Here is a 21,364-nt window from a genome sequence, read left to right as displayed (position 1 = left end):
ATTTAAATAAACAGCTCATATTACAGATTTTCATTTATTGCAAATCATTATGATGGATGAGGAAGCAGTTTATCCTCAGTAAAGATCAGTCTTTTATATCAGATGTCAGATGTTGGAACTTGGAATTATGTTCTTGTTGACATTATTGTGTTTGAGCAACAAAGTATGGAAAAAACACAGATGACCCCATGTTCACTTTGTCATTTCGCTAGCTACAGTGGTGCTTGAAAGTTTATGAACCCTTTAGAATTTTCTAGATTTCTGCATGAATATGAACTAAACATCATCAGATTTTCACACAACTCCTAAAAGTAGACTAAGAGAACCAAATGAAACAAATAAGACAAAAAATATCATACTTGCTAATTTATTTATTGAGGAAAATTATCCAATATTATACATCTGTGAGTGGCAAAAATATGTGAAACTTTGCTTTCAGTATCTGGTGTGACCCCCTTGTGCAGCAATAACTGTGACTAAATATTTCCGGTAACTGTTGATCAGTCCTGCACATTGGCTTGGAGGAATTTTAGCCCATTACTCAGTACAGAACAGATAAAACTCTTGGATGTTCATGGGTTACCTCACATGAACTGCCATTATTCCATCAAACAGTTCTGGCCCAAATGCAGCAAAACAGGCCCAAACCATGACTCCACCACCGTGTTTCATAGATGAGATAAGGTTCTTATACTGGAATGCAGTGTTTTCCTTTCTCCAAATATAACGCTTCTCATTTAAACCAAAAAATTCTATTTTGCTCTCATCTATCCACAAAACATTTTTCCAACAGCTTTCTGGCTTGTCCACGTACCCCTTCAAAGACCTTTAATTATGGTAACATTAAGTAGCTGAATAAAGGTGTTGTATATCTGTTATACCAATGGTTAATGTTATGTATTTTCTGTGTTCCTGAATGTTGAGCAAATATTAAATGTGAAGAAGAGTTTGTGAGCGCTGTAAAGTCACTTCTTACATTACGTAATCATGTTTTGATGTGGTTTTACTGAGAGAGAAATCATTTAAAAACACAAAGCACAAAAATATTCTCTGAACATGCTCACCGGTTGTTATGGTAACGTTGATGCTCAACCTCACTCCATGTATGCACAAAACTTTGGATCGGATATAACTTGCAAATAGATGAAAAATGTATACAGAGTGTCCAGTTTGGGATTCATATAAAGTTTATTATGAATCTGCAATCAGAATTAATTCCTAGAGATTGTCGAAAATGTGAAGCACAACCAGTGAGGGAGTGAGAGCTGAATAAGAAACTGCAGGAAATCATATGTTCTAAAACATTCCAGTAATTACAATATCATTTCTGAATTTAAATTACAGATCCTACTGTGCTGTAGGTAGGAATTAAGTCAATGACTAATTCAGCACTAAAATAATCGTTGTGTTTAAGAAAATGTTCCACATGAAAGGCCCGCTTCTGTGTTCCTCACCACTTCAAAATGTTCTCAGTTCAGGAGTGACGCAGCGTTGATGTTCCTCAGTATGCTACGTCTCCTAAAAGTTCAATTAGTGGTCAGTGCACAGTGTAATTACAGTGTAATTATAGTCATGTGGAGGTTTTTATTAGTACTTTAACATCACATCTGAGGGAAATGTCAATACAGGGTTCGTTTGCAGGTCTGGAAAGTCCCAAAAAATCTAACATTTCAATTTTGCTTTAAGACTCGGAAGAAGTATGGACATTTAGCAAGCACTTATCATGTGGAAAGATTTTGAATATACGTAATCAGATTTATACTATCACAGTAAACCAAATATGTATTTATTAAACCAATTTCTAGATATTTTGACTAATGTCAAGCTTTCTGAAGCTTTCGCAATATTGTGCCGTGAAAAAGTATTTGCACTGTCAGCAGGATATAAGAAAAAATCTGATTTTTTTTTATTTCATGCTGATAACTTGTAATGTTTTGCGGTATAGCAGTTTTATATTTGAACTTTAAATAAAAGGATGCTATTAAATGTGTGAACGAAGGTGTGAAGCAGGTTCATTACATGTGTTTCAGAGTTTGGAGGAAATTCTGCGCTGTTACATGAAAGAGGAAAACGCTGAACTGAACAGACAGATGGAGTTCATCATCAAACAGCTCAACTCCGGTACAAGCAACTCTTTATAATGATACGATTTATGTATAAAAAAAAATAATAATAAAATAAAAAATTCCATTTTATTGGAATTTTAGCTCACTCACCTGTGTCAGGTATACAGACATATTCAGCATGCTCGTGATGACAGGTGTCCTCATATGTTTGGCCATATAGGGTATAATTTATCCTTGATTTTTAGTTATTGAGTTTTAGATTTGCCCATTTCATTTCAAGTGACTAGTCAATTAGGCTTGCATCTATGATAACTAAATACTAATCATAGCAACCTTGATGCTAATTGATAGCTTTTTCCAGCATGTGTTTAAAAGGCTATAAAGACTGCCTGGTTATTTTATCACAGACCCCTGGGTGTCCCTGGACCCCACTTTGAGAACCATGGATTTAGATGATAATAGTTTTATAAGGTCCTATACTGTTATTTGAATTACCCTCATAGCTCCAGTACAGAAATGAAGGAAAAATAAACCCATGTTTTAGATTCGAAGGTAAGCATAACATCATGTACACTTCATTTTAAGCTGAATGTGTTCTTACAGTACTGTGGATGCAGTTTGAAAAACAAACTGTGGTCAAGTACTGATTTTATTTCATTTGTTACTGCTTATTATATTAACCAATTTGATATGTATATACTTTCCATTCAATTCTTTTTGAAATGCATCTTTGCTTTGCAAATTTTCTTTACACATGCCTAAGACTTGTGCACAGTACTGTATGAGCATTCATCATATTTACATCAGTGATAAAGTGAAGGTCAAGCCTCCTGTTCTTGAGCATTTCCTCTCATCTGGAATATGAAATGAATTCAGTTTATGCTACTAAAAATTTCAAACATACACGGTTCTCACCACTCTGCTTGCTTTGATTAGAGGACGCACCCAAAGATGAGTTGGAGTCAGGGGATGAAGAGGAGGATGAAGAAGATGAGGTGAGTGTTAAATGGTCTTCAAATATCTAAGCAGGGTATATTAGGGATGCACTGATACTATTTTTTTAGTACGAATATGATGTTTTTTGTTACTCATTGATACTGATTCTGATGAAGAAATGAGTTCCCTGCTGAGTATTAATCAGTCATGTTATGTAGCTCTGTTTATGTTTCCCCGGTTTAAATAACAGTTGTGAGAAGTGCACATTTCGATGTTCATGCTCTTAGACTACTAGACTTGTTCTTTTTAACTTTAGCAGGTTAGTTCTAGTAAAACCGATATGCATTAAGTAGCGACATTAGTTATCATGGATGGAGTAAGGTTGCAGTGAAAGCGTGTGCTTCATTTTATGTTTCCAGAAGAGCTGTTGTATTCACTCGCCTAGTGTCATGTATAGACATGTTTTCTCACCTAGAGATGAGCTCAATATGCTGACTTTTATGTTTAAGATGTTTTATCAGGTTACCTGCATTATATGGAGAAAGTAGCTGAAAAACTACCTATTCCTGTAGTTTTCTTTGCTTTGATCATTAATAACGAAATATATATATAATCCCTGCCATTTCTTGTCATTAGTGCAGCAGCATACACTAGCCTTACGTCACATAGTATTACTTGGTATCAGAGCATTTTTGCCAGGAAATGAGCATGGTATCAGACCATACTGTTCAAAACACACCCAGGAACACAGCTTAACCTGAATGCATTGCTCTAATCAAACACATCTAAAATACAATATATTGCCAAAAGTTTGTGAACACTTGACCATCAAACCCGTATTTGCTTTTTGAACATTCCATTCCAGATTTAGTCCCCCTTTGATGTTTATAATAACCTCCACTCTTCTTGGAAGGATTTCCACTAGATTTTGTAATGTGGCTGTGAATGCTTGTTCTTCCACATCAACCTTGGCAAACTATGTCTTCATGTCTGTGTCTAACAGGAGGATGTGATGGAGCCGGATCTGGATAAAGAGGAAGATCTCCAGCCTCAGCCTAAAGAGCTCTATGGAGAACAATTACTGACCACAGAGTATCTGGGAGTATGTATTCATCATCCACTCCACCTCACACAGCACACTGTAGCACCTGAAGATACCTGAACCCAACAAACATGTCCCATAAATTAATAAGTCTGGCAATTTTACTCTGGCCAAATTTATTTTCGGAAGGTCAGAAGGTGTCACTTCAGACACTGAGAATGTGTGTAAAATCATTTATAAAGAGCAGGGAATACATTTCTGGAAGTTTTTAGTCATTGGAAAAAACAAATTATATTTGATAAAAGTTTTTCAGAACTCTCCCAGCATCTCCAATAATGTATGTTTCAAATGAATGAATTTGTGATTTATTATTACTGCAGTAAAGCTGGGTTTGTTTTCGATATTCAATACTCATTTTAACATTTGGTCTCATTTATCAAGCTGGATACGAACAAATTTATTCATAAATCATTCGCAGGAGTACTTGCACAAGAAATATGGTCAACATAATTTCGGAAAAACATTCGTAAGAATAAATCATCTAAACCTCAATTGATCAGCTTCAAAACATATACAGCTGCAGTCAAAATGATTCAACCCCCCACTGCAAATCAGGTTTATTTGCAATGAACTGTTTGCTGTTTGCAATGAACAAATCAAGCAAAAGCAATTGAAATAGTAAATCACAAAGCATGCTTCAAGTAGTTTCCCCAAATTCAACTGGAAGTGCAATTTATAATGACTTCTCCAGTCTCAGAATTATTCAACCCCTTCATGGCAAGTATCTTTAGTACTTAGTAGAGCACGCTTTTGCTTCCGGCAGCGTTCTTGAGGAATCTTGGCCCATAAAGAAAGGATTAAAACAATTAGTGATGTGCTTTGTTCGCATTGTTGGCAGGTATGTGCGTGCCTGTGCGCGCGTGTGTGTGTGTGCGCGTGTGTGTGTGCGCGTGTGTGTGTATCTGAGAGTATGTTTTGTGTATTTTACTAGATTATGACCAACATGGGGAAGGAGAAGAGATTGAGCACAGATGAGCCTCTCAGGAGACCTGTTACACCAAACTCGCGGAGAAACTCTGTGTAAGACCTAATCATACTCACACACACACACACACACACACACACACACACACACATGCTTCAGTTACTGACTCTGGATGTTGTGATACCTACAAAAGGTATGGGTGTGTATGGGTGTTTAAACCTGACATTGTTAAATACAGCTGTAAACTGCAGACAGTCCCAGCTCACTGATTAAACATGCACAATTAAACATGCACAATTTCAAAGAGGATCAAATTTTTGCCTGTCCAAATATGTCAAATAAAGCCAACAATTCCCACAGAGTGTACTTATCTTTTCACATGACTGTATACCACACGGCAGGATGTCTGCATTCCCTCTGTCTTTCTCTCTGTCTGTCTTTCAGACATATATGCATGTTTGTCTCTCTCTCTCGCTCTGTCTGTCTCTCTCTTTGTTTCTGTCTTTCTCTCTCTTCCTCTGTCTTGCTCTTTGTCTCTCTCTCTCTGTTTTTTTTTAAATTTTTTTATTTATTTGTTATGTGCTTTATTGGCATGACGAACAATTGTACATTTGTATTGTCAGAGCAAGTACAAGGGAAGAGTAGTGTAAACACAAGAGAAATAAAATAAAAGACAAAACTAGATAAAATAAAACTGAATAAAATTCTAATAGATTAAATGCTAAAAAGTAAAAAATAGTGCAAACAATGTACATAAATGTAAAAATTAAGGACAAAATAAATGTATATACAGAATAATTGAAAAAAGTAGGATAAAATGTGTATAATTACAGGATAAAAGTGAATTTACTAATAAAGGTAAGAAAAAATATGTGTAATACAATAATAATAAAGAAGAGCAATCACAATAATTACTGGAAACACAAGGGGGAGGGAGATCACTCGCTGTTTCTAATATTGTGGCAGGCCGAGACAGGTTGTGCTGCTAATATACAGCAGTCTTTATCTTCTCCTAGTAGGAGGGGGAGTTTTTCACTGTTTGATAGAAGGTCAAATGTTTGGTGTGTGCGTTTCATTTTGGGGACTCCACGGAGTCTGTACCTTGTCAAGGTGCTTCTTAGTGTTTTATCTGTCACTGTGTACTGATAGTCTGCTGTGGTGTACTGTCTTTTCAGGGCCAAATAGCACTGCATTTTACTCTGTTGTTGTGTTTGGGTTTCCCAATAGGTGATGTAGATTTGTTTCATTAGTATTGTACTATAATTTGGTCTAATCTGATTTGTTTGACTTTGTTGTCCTGGTCTGACGTGTCAGTGTGCTTGGGGTTAGTAGGTGTTGGTGATCCTTCAGGGCTAATGCTTTGGACCAGCTGAGAGAGAGGGCTGTGTGCTTTGATCAGCTCTTGGTATTTGTAATGATATGATTGGGGGTGACTGAGTTTTAGATGTTTCCAGAATTTGATTGCCCATTTCTGTATTTATATAATTGGCTAATATTTACCTAATTCTGCCCTGCATGCGTTATTTATTGTGTGCCAACACTCCCCCGCCCCCACCACCTCTCTCTCTCTCTCTCTCTCTCTCTCTCTCTCTCTCTCTCTCTCTTTCTGTCTGTCTGTCCCACTGTCTGTCCCTCTGTCTGTCTCTCTTCACTCTCACTCATCAACTTTGCATTGCAGTTTTACAATATACACACACTGTACACACCTGTGGTATCTGACACCAAGGCGTTAGCAGCAGATCCTTTAAGTCCTGTAAGATGCGAGGTGGGATCTCCATGGATCAGACTTGTTTATCCAGCACATCCCACAGATGCCCGATCAGATTGAGATCTGGGGAATCTGGAGGCCATGTGAACACCTTAAACTCTCTGTCATGATCCTCAAACCATTTCTGAACAATTTTTGTGGCACAGGATAGACGCATTGTCCTGCTGAAAGAAGCCACTGCCATTATGGAATACTGTTGCCATGAAGACGTGTACTTGGTTTGCAGCAATGTTTAGGTAGGTAGTATGTGTCAGAGTAACATCCACATGAATGTCAGGACCCAAGGTTTCCCAGCAGAACACTGCCCAGAGCATCATACTGCCTCTGCCATCTTGCATTCTTCACATAGTGTATCCTGGTACCACATTTTCCCCCAAGTAAGCAACGCACACACACCCGGCCATCCACATGATGTAAAAGAAAATGTCATTCATCAGAGCAGGCCACCTTCTTCCATTGCTCCATGGTCCAGTTCTGATACTCATATGCCCATTGTAGGTGCTTATGGTAGTGGACAGGGGTCAGCTTCCTATCGTAACCAGCATAACATTTTTCAGCAATTTATGCTACAGTAGCTCTTCTGTGCGATTGGACCAGATGGGCCAGCCTTCGATCCACACGTGCATCAATGAGCCTTGGGTGCCCATGACCCTCTCACCGGTTTACCAATTGACCTTCCTTAGAACACTTTTGGAAAGTATTAAACACAGCATACCGGGAACACTCCACAAGACCTGCTGTTTAAGAGATGCTCTGACCCTGTCGTCTAGCCATCACAATTTGGCCCTTGACAGAGTTGCTTAGAATTTATGCTTGCCCATTTTGTCCAAATTGGGCCCAATTAGCCATTTTCCCTCCCCAGTGTCATGTGACTTGTTAGTGTTACATGGTCTCAGGTGTGAATGGGGAGCTGGTGTGTTAAATTTGGTGTCATCGCACTCACTCTCCATCATACTGGTCACTGGAAGTTCAACATGGCACCTCATGGCAAAGAACTCTCTGAGGATCTGAAAAAGGAATTGTTGCTCTACATAAAGATGGCCTAGGCTATAAGAAGATTGCCAAGACCCTGACACTGAGCTGCAGCACGGTGGCCAAGACCATACAGCGGTTTAACAGGACAGGTTCCACTCAGAACAGGCCTCGCCATGATCGACCAAAGAAGTTGAGTGCACATGCTCAGCGTCATATCCAGAGGTTGTCTTTGGGAAATCGGTGATGTCGTCATGGAGGAGTGGAAGAGGACTCCAGTGGCAACCTGTGAAGCTCTGGTGAACTCCATGCCCAAGAGGGTTAAGGCAGTGCTGGAAAATAATGGTGGCCACACAAAATATTGACACTTTGGGTCCAATTTGGACATTTTCACTTAGGGGTGTACTCACTTTTGTTGGCAGCGGTTTAGACATTAAGGGCTGTGTGTTGAGTTATTTTGAGGGGACAGCAAATTTACACTGTTACACAAACTGTACACTCACTACTTTACATTGTAGCAAAGTGTCATTTCTTCAGTGTTGTCACATTTAAAAGATATAATCAAATATTTACAAAAATGTGAGGGGTGTACTCACTTTTGTGAGATACTGTGTGTATGTATGTATGTATGTATGTATGTATGTATATGTGTGTATATATATATATATATATATATATATATATATATACACATACATACATACATACACACACACACATACATGTACATACATATACCCCTTGACAGATGCCAGTGTAACAAGAAAAACAATGTTATTCCCTTCATCTGTCAGTGGTTTTAATGCTTAATTTGAAGTAATGTTTAATTTAAAGTTGGGTGTATATATGTATGTATGTATATGTGTAATATGTGTGTGGTGATTTTTGTTGTTTTTTTTCAGAGCTGCCCCTGACAGACTCAACTCCTCCGTCACCTCTCGCCCAAGTACCAGTGACTTCATCCGCCGTACACTGGGTATGTACGCACGCACACACACAAACACACACACACACACACACAGAGAGTGTACATCAATTAAAGTTACATCACAGCACTGCTGATGGTCGGACAGTTGTATATCTGGGTGAACTGTGGAGTCACTATGCGTTGTGTGTGTGTGCTCGTGTGTGTGTGTGTTTTAGGCATGGCTCAGTGCAGCTCCATGTTTAAATCATGTTTGTAAAGTATTATAGATTTTATCTACTGCTTGTTTTGTGCTCCTCTTTATTTGTAGTACATATTAATTATATTATTACATAAACAGTGATGCATCATGCTTATATATGGTATGTCATTTGTAAACAAAAAAAAGGTCATCCCCTCACCAGCCTCCCATTTTTCTCTCTATTAAAGTTAATAAAACAAAAAATACCAGCTTGTCATGTTACTGAGAAACCACAAAGCGTAAACTCCTCTGTCCTGAAGATGTCAGAAAACGTAAAGTTACAGCTTTACCTCTGACTGTTATATAAAGTTCTGATACTTGAGACTCGCTCAAATGTTAAATAAACACATTTCTCCTTACAGAAAACCTTTTTCTTTACTATAGAAGCAATAATGTGTTTCCGATAACTAGTGCATTTAATATAAACCTGTCGTTCATTCTACATCCGGAACTACTGCCCGAGCCATGCAGGTATATAAAATTAATCAACACCTTCTGACCAATCAGAATCCATAATTCAACAACTCTATGATATAAAATATAACTAAAGCCATGAGACTAGTAGATTAAAACATATGCACACACGGTATAGAACAGTATAGACTACAGATAAAAGAACTTATGGACGGAAACAAAGTTTCAGTTCTGAGTGTGTGTGTGTGTGTGTGTGTGTGTGTGTGTGTGTGTTTTATATCACAGGAGATGAGGTCAGGGTTTTTTTGCGAGATAGTTTAATTTCCTCCTGCTCTCAGTTTCCTGTCCAGATGGGCTTTGTGATGTGATCTGAACTGAACTGGTTTACCAGTGTGTGTGTGTGTGTGCACGTGTAGCCTGTAGGTGTGTATTTGAGAATTATTCAGCCAAAAATGTACTCGGGTGAAATTTATACTTTTATATATACTCAGGTATAAAAAAAAAAATCATAAGTAAATGTTTTAACATGAAAAGTTACTTTTATACTTGTTTATTATTGAATATGAGATTGAAAATAGATGTAACATTATAGATACTAGTTGAAGTGATATTTCTACAGGGGGGTGAAGGAATCCCTCATCGCCTCCCAGGTCTTCTGATACAGAATTTAAAGGGTTAAATAGTCGGAAGTAAACTATCCTGTAAATCCATGCCTCTAAAGCAAGGTTTGGGTATTCCCAACGGTCCATGAACTATAACCAGGGGGTCAGCGTCATTTGGATGCTAACCTTCACCTCTCTTCTTTTTCTGCTTCTTCTCCTCCTCCTCTTCTCCTTCTTTTTCTTCTCCTCCTCCACTTTCTCCTCCCTCTTTTTCTTCTTCTCCTCCTCTTCTCCTCCTCCACTTTCTCCTCCCTCTTTTTTCTTCTCCGCCTCCACTTTCTCCTCCCTCTTTTTCTTCTTCTCCTCCTCCACTTTCTCCTCCCTCTTTTTTCTTCTCCGCCTCCACTTTCTCCTCCCTCTTTTTCTTCTTCTCCTCCTCTTCTCCTCTTCTTTTTCTTCTCCTCCTCCACTTTCTCCTCCCTCTTTTTTCTTCTCCGCCTCCACTTTCTCCTCCCTCTCTTTCTTCTTCTCCTCCTCCACTTTCTCCTCCCTGTTTTTTCTTCTCCGCCTCCACTTTCTCCTCCCTCTTTTTCTTCTTCTCCTCCTCTTCTCCTCTTCTTTTTCTTCTCCTCCTCTTCTTTTCTTCTCCTTCTTTTTCTTCTTCTTCTTCACCTCTTCTCCTTCATTTTCTTCTCTTCCTCCTGCCCCTCCTCTGCCTCCTCCTCATGTTTTTCTCCTCCTCCCCTCCTATTATTTTTCTCCTCTTTCTTCTTCTTCTTGTGTCTAAATTGCTCACCTTCTAAAATCATTGCTCTGCTGTTTTTGAGTGTGTTGAACAATGACTTCACACTTCTTCATAAAAGCAGCCTCCTACATTTACAGTATGTGTGATGATAGCAGTGAGAATTTTCTCTCTCTCTCTCTCTCTCTCTCTGTGTGTGTGTGTGTGTGTGTGTGTGTGTGTGTGTGTGTGTGTGTGTAAAGGTTTATTGAAAGACATATTCTGATAATTAGTTTGACAACACATTGATATTCATTATCGTTATTGGTTTTTATCTTCGTCCTGGATTTTGTTTTTGTTTTTATTGCCGCATTTTTAACTTTCAAACTTTTTAATTTTTCATTAAATACTGTGATGGTACTTTATTTTAAAGTGTCATGAAAGCGACACTTTTCATTCAATTGTGGTTTTTCTTCTTTTTTCCAGATTCCGTATGGTGTTCATCTCAGGAATCTGTAGGATCGGACGTGAACACTCACTCACACAGGTGACACACACACACACTTTAATGCTTTTTTTTGTCTTATGATAACGATAATGATAATTATCACTAGAGACGATGGGATAACCTATGAGGGGTCCAAGCACATGGTGCTGGAAGGCTATTGCTTTTGTTAGGATTTTTCTACTTCTTCTTCTACTCCTCCTTCTCCTCCTCCTCCTCCATTGAAACAAATAGTGCAGACCAAACTGTATGTCCTACAGAAGTGAAACTTGGCCAACAGGTAGAACTCTGTGCCCTTACCCAAGCAAGTGAGCTGGGCCCAACAGGCATAATGGTGATTCCATAGTGCAAGCATTTACATCATCTTCACATGGGGTCAAACTACTCACCGTCAATAATTGTGACCTTCAATAATGATCAAAAACATGTTGAAATTTAATCATGTTGAGAAGTTTAAACAGGTCTGATTTATGTGAAAAGTTGTAACTCATTATTGCTTTTATTGATTCGCACAAAACGTGAACGACGTATGTAGAGGACAACATTCTGAGGTCATAAGCAAAGTCTGGGTCTTGTTTATAAATTGGGGACCGATTTAAGATCAGGTAACTATTTCTCAAGAACCGTAAGTCCGATCAAGCTGAAACTTGGTATTGTGCATCTATGCGCTAATCAGTAAGTGGATTTTTGATGATGACGTAATTACGTAAAATACATGGTCATCATCAGCCCATCACATTGACTGGGTTAACACTGGTGTTCCTATTCACTTTGTTTGTGCCCTACACTTTCAGAAAAAAGGGTACTAAATGGTATGTTTCCTTGTTGTTGGGGTGGTACCCAAATCTTTGTGCTTACTATATCCACATTTCCAGGTGAAAGATACGTATTAAAAAGGTACACTAAGCTACCTTTTAGAATAAAGCTTTAAGGTTACACACCACTACTAAAGTTACTAAAGGTAACTTGATGGTACAGGTTAGTACCCTTTTTTTTTCTGAGTATGTTCATAGGATATAATATAATTGAGTCAAGTACTATACCTAGTGCCATGCATGCATAGTGTAGAAAAACATCTGAGATGCATGGCTCCTTGTTTTTTTGTTTTAATTATTGGCAACCTCGTGTTTGGGTCAGTGCTGCCATAACAACAAACTTGCTTCAGGCGCAGTTCCACTCTGAGAGAGAGAGAGGCTGCACACACACACATACACGCTTTAACATCAAACAAGACACCAAGTTTCATTTAATCTTTTTCAGAATTTTGAGTATCAATTTATCAAGACATCATCCAGTAACCTCATGCGAAAACTTCCTGTTATCAGCAGCTATGTGATGGGAAAGCATGTGCACACACACACACACACACACACACACACACACATAGAGAGAGAGAGTGTGTACAAGAGCTTGACTCAGCACTTTGTCCAGTGTGTCTGTGACTCGCCTTTCAAAAAGCCTTGAGAACAAAGCGCTTATTGATCTTGGCTTGGCCCGCTTGCTCTGTCTCCATGTCTTTAACCCTTGAGCTGTAGACAGACAGACTGAGAAGTTTAAAATAAATTCTACAGTTTGAGGAATCAGAACACAACATGACTAAGTAGGGCACACTAAATTACGGCTATTATGAGGACACTTCTTGGTTAAAAAATGCATGGCCACGGCTTATTAATGTGACCGAACGAGATAATGGGGGGGGGGGGGGGTTAAATTGTGGGGGGAGCTGCCACTTGTCTGTTTTATATAAAATGTAAACACTAGAAAAGTTTACATGCACACATTATTATAACGTTTTGTACATAGTATCTTGTTCCTAGATTAGAATGTTTGTTCTGTTTTGAAGTTTTTATATAAATAATGCGTAATATACAAAATAATGAACATCTCAATTCTGTAATTTACAATAACTAGACAAAATAGACAGTAATAGCAAGATCTCTACTCAGTTGTTCTTAAATATGAAATCAAGTAGAAACTTTTTTTTGAGGTGGTTTTATCCATCCCAAAAATGAAGACATATCTTTAATAAAGATTTGCATAATTTCCATAAATTTTCACAGTGAACTGCCATCATATTAAAGAACAACAGTGTAGAGATCTTATCATTAATAAATTACCAATTTTATCTAATTATTGTAAAAAAAAAAAATTAAAAATAATGGAAATTAGATTTTCATTATTTGTATATTATGCAGAATGTTCTATAAGTCCATCATAATCATCAGATTAATGTATATATTTTTTTAAATATTTTTACAGACCATGATTTGTCTGGGCAAGAAACAGCAAATCCAAAACTATTAGAAAATCCATTCAAAGAGTGTGTGCGAGTGTGTGCGAGTGTGTGCGAGTGAGAGTAATTTTATTTGAATTAGCACTGAAAATAATTTTTAAAAAGAAGTGTAATTTAAACATTTTACAATTTGAAAGATTAAGTGCAAAATCAAATTACCTGCTTCCAAAAAAGAGAATACTTGAATAAATGATACAATGTGTCATTTAACAATGAGAACTTGATTCTTTTATAATTGAATCAAATCTGTTGTTTCAGTCTCCTTTCTCTCTGGCTCCTCCCACAGTGATGTCACCAGCAGCTTCACTGGCCAACCCACAAGCCCACGTTCCACTGGTGCTGACGTAGGGGACAGGGTCCTGCCAAAACTCCGCCCACTTGGCCCTCATTTCTCCCACAGAGAACCACAACAGAGCATCAGCAAACTGAACAGCGCTACACACAAATCAGACAGTGAGACAACACTATAAACACAACACTACACACACACATCACACAGTCAGTACGTTTACAAGGACAACAATAATCTGATTAAGACGATACTCTGATTAAGAAACTAGCATGTAAACAGCGATTATTGATGACCTTAATCATACATTGACGCCCGCTAAAATTACTGAAAGAACTAAGAGTTTCACTTTGTAGTGTATTTGTGTAGGTTTGGTAGGTTTTGAAAGTAATATTAGTAAAGTAATTAGTAATCTGATTACTTGTTGCATGCAGTAATGTACTCAAATTGCACTTTTAAAGTAGTAATTAGTAATCTGTAGTGGACTTGTTTTTTTTGTTTTTTTTTAACTTACCCAACACTGCACAACACACACATCACACAGAGAGACAACACTACACACACACTACACACCGAGAGACAACACTACACACACACTACACACAGAGAGACAACACTACACACACACTACACACAGAGAGACAACACTACACACACACTACACACAGAGAGACAACACTACACACACTACACACAGAGAGACAACACCACACACACTACACACACAGAGACAACACTACACACACACTACACACAGAGAGACCACACCACACAGAGACAACACCACACACTAACTGTCTGGAGGTATGAGGCTAATGTTGCTAACAGGCAATGGAAGTGTATAGCCTCCAGTTTAGCATGATGTGATAAATGTGTATGTTAATTTTTTTATATGCTATTCTATAAAACAAAACAAAAAAGGTTTATGGGCAAATGATGTCATGATGCCAAACAGGTGGCTGGGTGAGTGATTGAGACATACAAATGAAGGATAAGAAAAACATTTTCTGTCTCCTGCCATTCACTGGATTCAGCAACTTGAGCTAAGAAGGAAATGTAGCTGTTTTAAATATCATGTGAGAAGCAGTGTTTAAATGTGATCAGCACTGCTCAGATCAGCGTGTGCTTCCTTGTTCGACTAATCATTCACATTCCTCTAAGCATTAATATTTTGCTTCACAGCTATTGTTCTTGGTGGTGTTCCCAGAGTATTGTGTTTCAGAGCTCAGGTTTGAGTTACATAGTGTGTGGAAATACAGCTTTACTTCCTGTTACATGCTACCGTCAGTAACCAAACTTCTTTAATTTTAATTTCTTTAACAATCATTGACATAAAAACATCAGCCCGGATTTTAGAACTATTATTAGCACACTGAAGTGTGATCCTGTGTGAGAATGTGGGATGTTTTATTTTAAGGCTAAAGTTGGTGTCACATTATTAAAACTGACACTTAAACTGACTTTTTACTTCTGAGGGACCTAAAAGGAATGAAGTTATAGCCTGCTTTCACATCTGGTTTTGGCATGTGTTTTTTTTTTTTTTTTTATGCTTACAGCACACAATTTTCAAGATTCAAGCACTCAGAGAATTTGTTTGTACAATAAATTTTGTGCGTGTAACAGTTTGTACATACTCATAGATGCTGCCATAGAAAATAAATAATCAATAACACATATAACATTTTTGTGTTTAACATTGTGCACAATATTATGCAGCACTGGAATAATACGGAATACAAATAGAAAATATAAAAATAATTATCAAAACTCACCCAAACTGGACATTTGAAGATTAGAAAAACATCACCTGGTCTTTTTCCAGTCTTCAACTATCCAGTTTGGGTGAGTCTGTTCCCATGATAGCCTCAGATTTCTGTTGTTGACTGACAGGAGAGGAATCTGATGTGCTCTTCTGCTGTTATAGCCCATCAGATGAGTTTTTATAGACTTCCTGCCAGTTCAAATCAGTCTGGTCATTCTCCTCTGATCTCTGTCAACAACAAGGTGTTTCAGCCTGAAGATCCTTATTTACAAGATGGGTTTTTTGTACCATTCTGTGTAAACTCTAGACACTGTTATATGTGAAATTGCCAGGAGATCAGCCGTTTCTGAACTCAAACTAGCCCATCTGGTACCATCAATCATGCCATGATTAAAGTCACAGAGTCATTAAAGTCACTTTCCCTATCCTGATGTTTGATGTGAACATTAACTGAAACTCTTTACCTGTATCTGCATAATTTTATGCATTGCACTGCTGCCACATGATTGGTTAACTGCATACATGAGCAAATATACAGGTGTTTCTATTAAAATGGACATTGAGCACTTTTTATTAGGAATACCTGTACACCTACTGATTCATGCAATCTAATCAGCCAACGCATAAAATCATGCACATACGCGGCCAGCAGCTTCTGGTAATGTTCACATCAACCATCAGAATAGCGGGGAGATGTTATCTAAGTGATTTTGCCCCTGGCATGATCGTTAGTGCCAGATGAGATGTTTTGAGTATTTCTATAACTGCTGATCTCCTGGGATTTTCACACACAACAGTCTCTAGAGTTTACTCAGGGTGTTGATGTGAGAGGTGACTGTTTTGAGCTGACAGAAAGGCTGCAGTGACTCAGATAACCACTCTGTACAATTGTGGTGAGCAGAAAAGCAACTCAGAATGCACAATTTGTCGAATCTTGGGATGGATGGGCTACAACAGCAGACGACCATGTTGGGTTCCACTTCTATAAGAGAAGAACAGAAAGCTGAGGCTGCAGTGGGCACAGGCTCAAAAACTGGACAGTTGAAGACTGGAAAAACATAGCCTGGTCTGATGAATCGCAATTTCTGCTGATTCACACAGATGGTAGAGTCAGAATTTGGCACCAAAAGCATGAATCCATGGACCCAACCTGCCTCGTGTCAACAGTCCAGGCTGGTGGAGGTGGTGTAATGGTGTGGGGAATGTTTTCTTGCCACACTTTGGGCCCATTAATACCAGTCACACATTGTTTGAATGCCACAGACTATTTGAGTATTGTTGCTGACTGTGTGCATGCCTTTATGGCCACAATCTACCCAACTTATTATGGCTACTTCCAGCATTATAATACACCATGCCACAAAGCAGAAGTCATCTCAAACTGGTTTCATGAGCATGATAATGAGTTCAATAGAACATCTGTTGGATGTGATAGAACAGGAAATTCACAGCATGAAAGTGCACCTGAAAAATCTGCTTGATTTGAGAGCACAGAGCGGCCCTACCCAGTATTAGTATAGTGTTCCTAATAAAGTGCTCTGACTGTGTGTTTACAGGATATTTTGTACTTCAGGATAAATAATTTTCAATTTTATTTGTATAGCGCTTTTTACAATAGACATTGTCTCAAAGCAGCTTTACAGAAATATCAACATGGTATACAGATATAAAAGGTGTGAATTTATCCCAACTGAGCAAGCCACTGAGTGGCGACGGTGGCAAGGAAAAACTCCCTAAGATGTTTTAAGAGGAAGAAACCTTGAGAGGAACCCGACTCAGAAGGGAACCCATCCTCATCTGGGTAACAATAGATAGTGTGAAAAAGTTCATTATGGATTTATATGAAGTCTGTATGGCCTTAGGAGCAGCCGTAGTCCCAGCAGTCTGGAATTAGAGAAGATTTGAGCTCCATCCAGAGGCAGAAAGGATCTGGATCTCTAGTATCTCCATAAATTCGTGTGGGGCTCGGCGAAAGGAGAGAGGGAGAAAAAAGATTATTATGACTGCGAAGTAGTAGAACAGAATCTAGTCAGGGTAGGCCTGAGTAAACAAATACGTTTTAAGCCTAGACTTAAACACTGAGACTGTGTCTGAGTCCCGAACACTAATAGGAAGACTGTTCCATAACTGTGGGGCTCTATAAGCGAAAGCTCTCCCCCCTGCTGTAGCCTTCACTATTCGAGGTACCGTCAAATAGCCTGCATCTTTTGATCTAAGTAGGCGTGGCGGATCATATAAAACCAAAAGGTCGCTTAGATATTGTGGCGCAAGACCGCTTAGTGCTTTATAGGTTAATAAAAGTATTTTATAGTTAATGCGAGATTTTACTGGGAGCCAATGCAGTATTGATAATATCGGTGTGATATGGTCGTATCTTCTAGTTCTAGTTAGGACTCTAGCAGCTGCATTCTGGACTAACTGGAGCTTATTTATATTCCTACTGGAACATCCAGACAGTAAGGCATTACAGTAATCTAATCTAGAGGTGACGAATGCATGAACTAGTATTTCCGCATCATGTAGTGACAATATGTTTCTTATTTTAGAAATATTTCTGAGATGAAAGAAAGCTAACCTAGTAATATTATCTACATGAGCATCAAATGATAGACTGGAGTCAATAATCACTCCAAGGTCTTTAACTGCTGTACATGATGAAACAGAAAGACCATCCAGAGTAACCATGTGATCAGAAAGATTACTTCTAGCTACACGTGGGCCTAAGAAAAGTATTTCTGTTTTATCAGAATTAAGTACAAGGAAATTAGTTAACATCCAATGTCTAATGTCCTTTACACAGTCCTCAACTTTACTAAGCTTCTGTCTGTCCTCTGGCTTCGCTGAAACATACAACTGTGTATCATCAATTTTCTCCTTTAACTTTAGTTATATCAGTATGCTCTACATCAGTTTAATTCTTTTATAGATTAATGGCATGTTATATGTGAGATTGGCTTTATGTGGATCATCTCCTCAGCATGTTGGTTTTACTCAAGTATGAATGTTTTCTCCTACAATGCATAATATGACATTTATCACAGTATAAGCTCATAGTAATGTAACAGTAGCTCATAGACCACTGATCAGCCCCTAAGTACGTACATCTCCTCTAGCTCCTGATGGACTCTGGGTGATTTAGCAGAAAGATAAAACCAGTTCTGATGAAATCAGTTAAAGAGCATGGCTCTGTTTCATCATTCACGTGATGTTTTACAGGAAAGTGTGGTGTGTGTGTGTACCAATAAAAATATGACATAATACCACGATCAGTACTGATGCATCCCTGGTTTACATTTTTCTTCATAATCATTTCCTTCTCATAACCACACAAGCACATCTCATTTGCATTTACACACACACACACACACACACACACACACACACACACACACACACACACACTTCATTCACCTGTCTCCTCTAGCGAGCAGCCTATATGCTGAGCCCTTGAGTGACCAGATTGTCTGGTTTATAATCTTCTGATAATCACCTGAATTATTATTAAAACTATAAGATAATTCTGTTATCCAGTTCTAGTCAATTATGTGTGTTTCATTTTTAGGTTTAAAGCACCACAATAAATCTGTCTGTCTGTCTGTCTGTCTGTCTGTCTGTCTGTGTGTCTATCTGTCTTTAAGTATTTAAAGTTTTCTCTGATGTGTAGCATTGCAGAAGCAGAAGAAAGGAACAGATCTCTGTTTGAGTTCACAGAGCCTGATAAACGGTTACAGCTGTAGGTGACTTCGGATTGTAGTTGTGGAGACATTCTGACACCAAGACGCAGCTAACGTAACATAAGGTGTCAGATAGTTCATCTAGAGGTCAGCTATAGATCATGTAAATATGTAGTAAAAAAAAAAAAAAAGACCATATAGAGGAGGTCATATAAAGGTCAGAGGTCAGTGTCTGTGTCACATGTTAACTGAATTTATTTTTTTTTTACATTTTATTAATACACAGCTAATAGTTTGCTAATTGATGAATGAATTGATTAGTGAGCTATTCTTACTACCACTGCTTTGATGTAGTAGCTAGCCAAATAAAACTTTCCTGTGGGGCTGAGAAGCACATGTTCTTTGTGTTGTTTATTTGTTTTGGTAAATGGTAAATGGCGCATTTATATAGCCCTTTTACCCAAAGCGCTTTACACTGTGTCTCATTCACCCACTCACACACACACACACACACACACACACACACACACACCAATGGTAGCAGAGCTGCCATGCAAGGCACTAACTTGCCATCAGGAGCAACTTGGGGTTCAGTGTCTTGCCCAAGGACACTTCGGTATGTGGAGTCATGTGAGACGGGAATCGAACCACCAACCCTTCGATTAGTGGACAACCCGCTCTACCACCTGAGCCACAGCCGCTCCTTTTTCTTTTTTTTTTTACTTTTAGAGTTCATGTTAAGTCACACATTAAATCATATTTTAAAATTAAATGTATAATGTTGATTTTTTTTTTTTTTTATCATTTTGACCACAGTTTGCATCAAACATAAAGAAAGTGTATGTTTATTTTAAATCTTAAAAAAAACCAACAATTCCCACTGTTCTCTGTGTCCTCGTGTTCAGGTGCCCAGTCTAACAGGAAGAGAAGCTCTGCTGATGGACATACAGCTTCCTGAAACCTCATTCCTCCATCTTATCAGGCCAAGATGGACGAGTGCAGGAGGAACAAAGCTTCTGTTTGTGGTGAGCGTGTTGTTTCAGGCAGACTGATCCGCTGTGTAACCCAAAACCACAATAACACCTTTATCATCAGCACCACAGACTCCGCCCCCTCACCTTCACTCTGCTCAGTCCTCATGCTGCGGCGCTTTACACGTCACCTCGTCACTATAAAGGAAATATTTCAACTATTGTGGTACTTTTTAAACCAATTTGTTTAGGATCCAATACTGTACTGCTTATATCCTATTCTGTATTTTTATTTTTTTCATTATTTTTTGCCTCACAGTTGATTTTTTTTTAATCATTTATTGTATGATGTACATTTTCATACTTATTAGATTATCTACAATATGAAAGGTTTCCATTTTTGTTCACATTATGCTGTTGAACATGGTCAAAATTAAAATGTTCCCAAACATCTGTGGACATTTGAGTTTTGGCCAAACTGCCATTTTCAAAATCACGAACATATCAATTCTACCTTCAGTTCATATTCCTCACTGTAGAGGTGTTTTTAACATTAAACAACATTTCATTCGGATATTAATGACTTCAGTAGTTCAGTGAATGAGTTCTGGGTTTGTTCATCTTAATTAATGTCAAATAATATTAGCATTATTTATTAGGAATCTTACTGTACAATAACTTGCATTTCATCAACTATTATACATTAGGCTGACATTTTAAACAATAATTCTTATTTAAGATTTCTCATTATTTAAGACAGATCCATGGTCAGTCATATGGGTCAAATGCTTTTAGTCAAACTTCATCATGTTTGTGTTTGTGGTTTTAAATCTCACTGTGTGAAGTGTAAATGTATTTTTGATGGACGAAAGCTGTGATATTTTTGTGCTGTAAACAAGATAAATACATTTAATGTAAACAAACTGATTTCTCCTGATTCTTTTCAAACCATTTTCATTTGGGTCTTTACACAAAGTCTGAAGAGAAACGTCGGAAACGAAACTTGATTAAGACTACACCTAAATGATTGTAAAATTAAATTATGTATAATTATTTGCTCATGATGTGTAGAGATTAGTTTTGATGTTCTATGTCTGTGGTGGAAGACAAATACCACGCATACCTAAAATAAATGCATTATTTTATAGTTGTAAAATTGGTGATGACTAAACTTCACCGACGATGATGATAGCCTCAC

General features: G+C 38.0%; 1 protein-coding gene across 10 annotated transcripts in view; it reads left to right on the top strand.

The window, feature by feature from the left end:
• The window catches only part of LOC128613494 (lisH domain-containing protein ARMC9), a 42,673-nt gene extending 21,584 nt beyond the window's left edge, over positions 1–21,089 (top strand). For 8 of the 10 annotated variants that reach the window (XM_053634302.1, XM_053634301.1, XM_053634303.1 and 5 more), the window contains 8 exons: positions 2,031–2,121; positions 3,003–3,061; positions 4,006–4,104; positions 5,036–5,124; positions 8,672–8,745; positions 11,159–11,219; positions 13,757–13,923; positions 20,101–21,089. In XM_053634302.1, coding sequence (XP_053490277.1) covers positions 2,031–2,121; positions 3,003–3,061; positions 4,006–4,104; positions 5,036–5,124; positions 8,672–8,745; positions 11,159–11,219; positions 13,757–13,923; positions 20,101–20,153 — 693 coding nt within the window. In that variant the 3' untranslated portion in view covers positions 20,154–21,089. Of the gene's footprint in view, positions 1–2,030; positions 2,122–3,002; positions 3,062–4,005; positions 4,105–5,035; positions 5,125–6,943; positions 7,034–8,671; positions 8,746–11,158; positions 11,220–13,728; positions 13,924–20,100 lie in introns of those variants that run through there. The other 2 variants (XR_008386886.1, XM_053634304.1) reach the window with 2 other exon arrangements.
• The last annotated feature ends 275 nt before the right edge of the window (positions 21,090–21,364 follow it).

Source organism: Ictalurus furcatus, chromosome 10 (assembly GCF_023375685.1).
Source record: "Ictalurus furcatus strain D&B chromosome 10, Billie_1.0, whole genome shotgun sequence".
Classification (NCBI taxonomy): Eukaryota; Metazoa; Chordata; class Actinopteri; order Siluriformes; family Ictaluridae; genus Ictalurus; species Ictalurus furcatus.
This window is presented reverse-complemented; position numbering and strand designations above follow the sequence as displayed.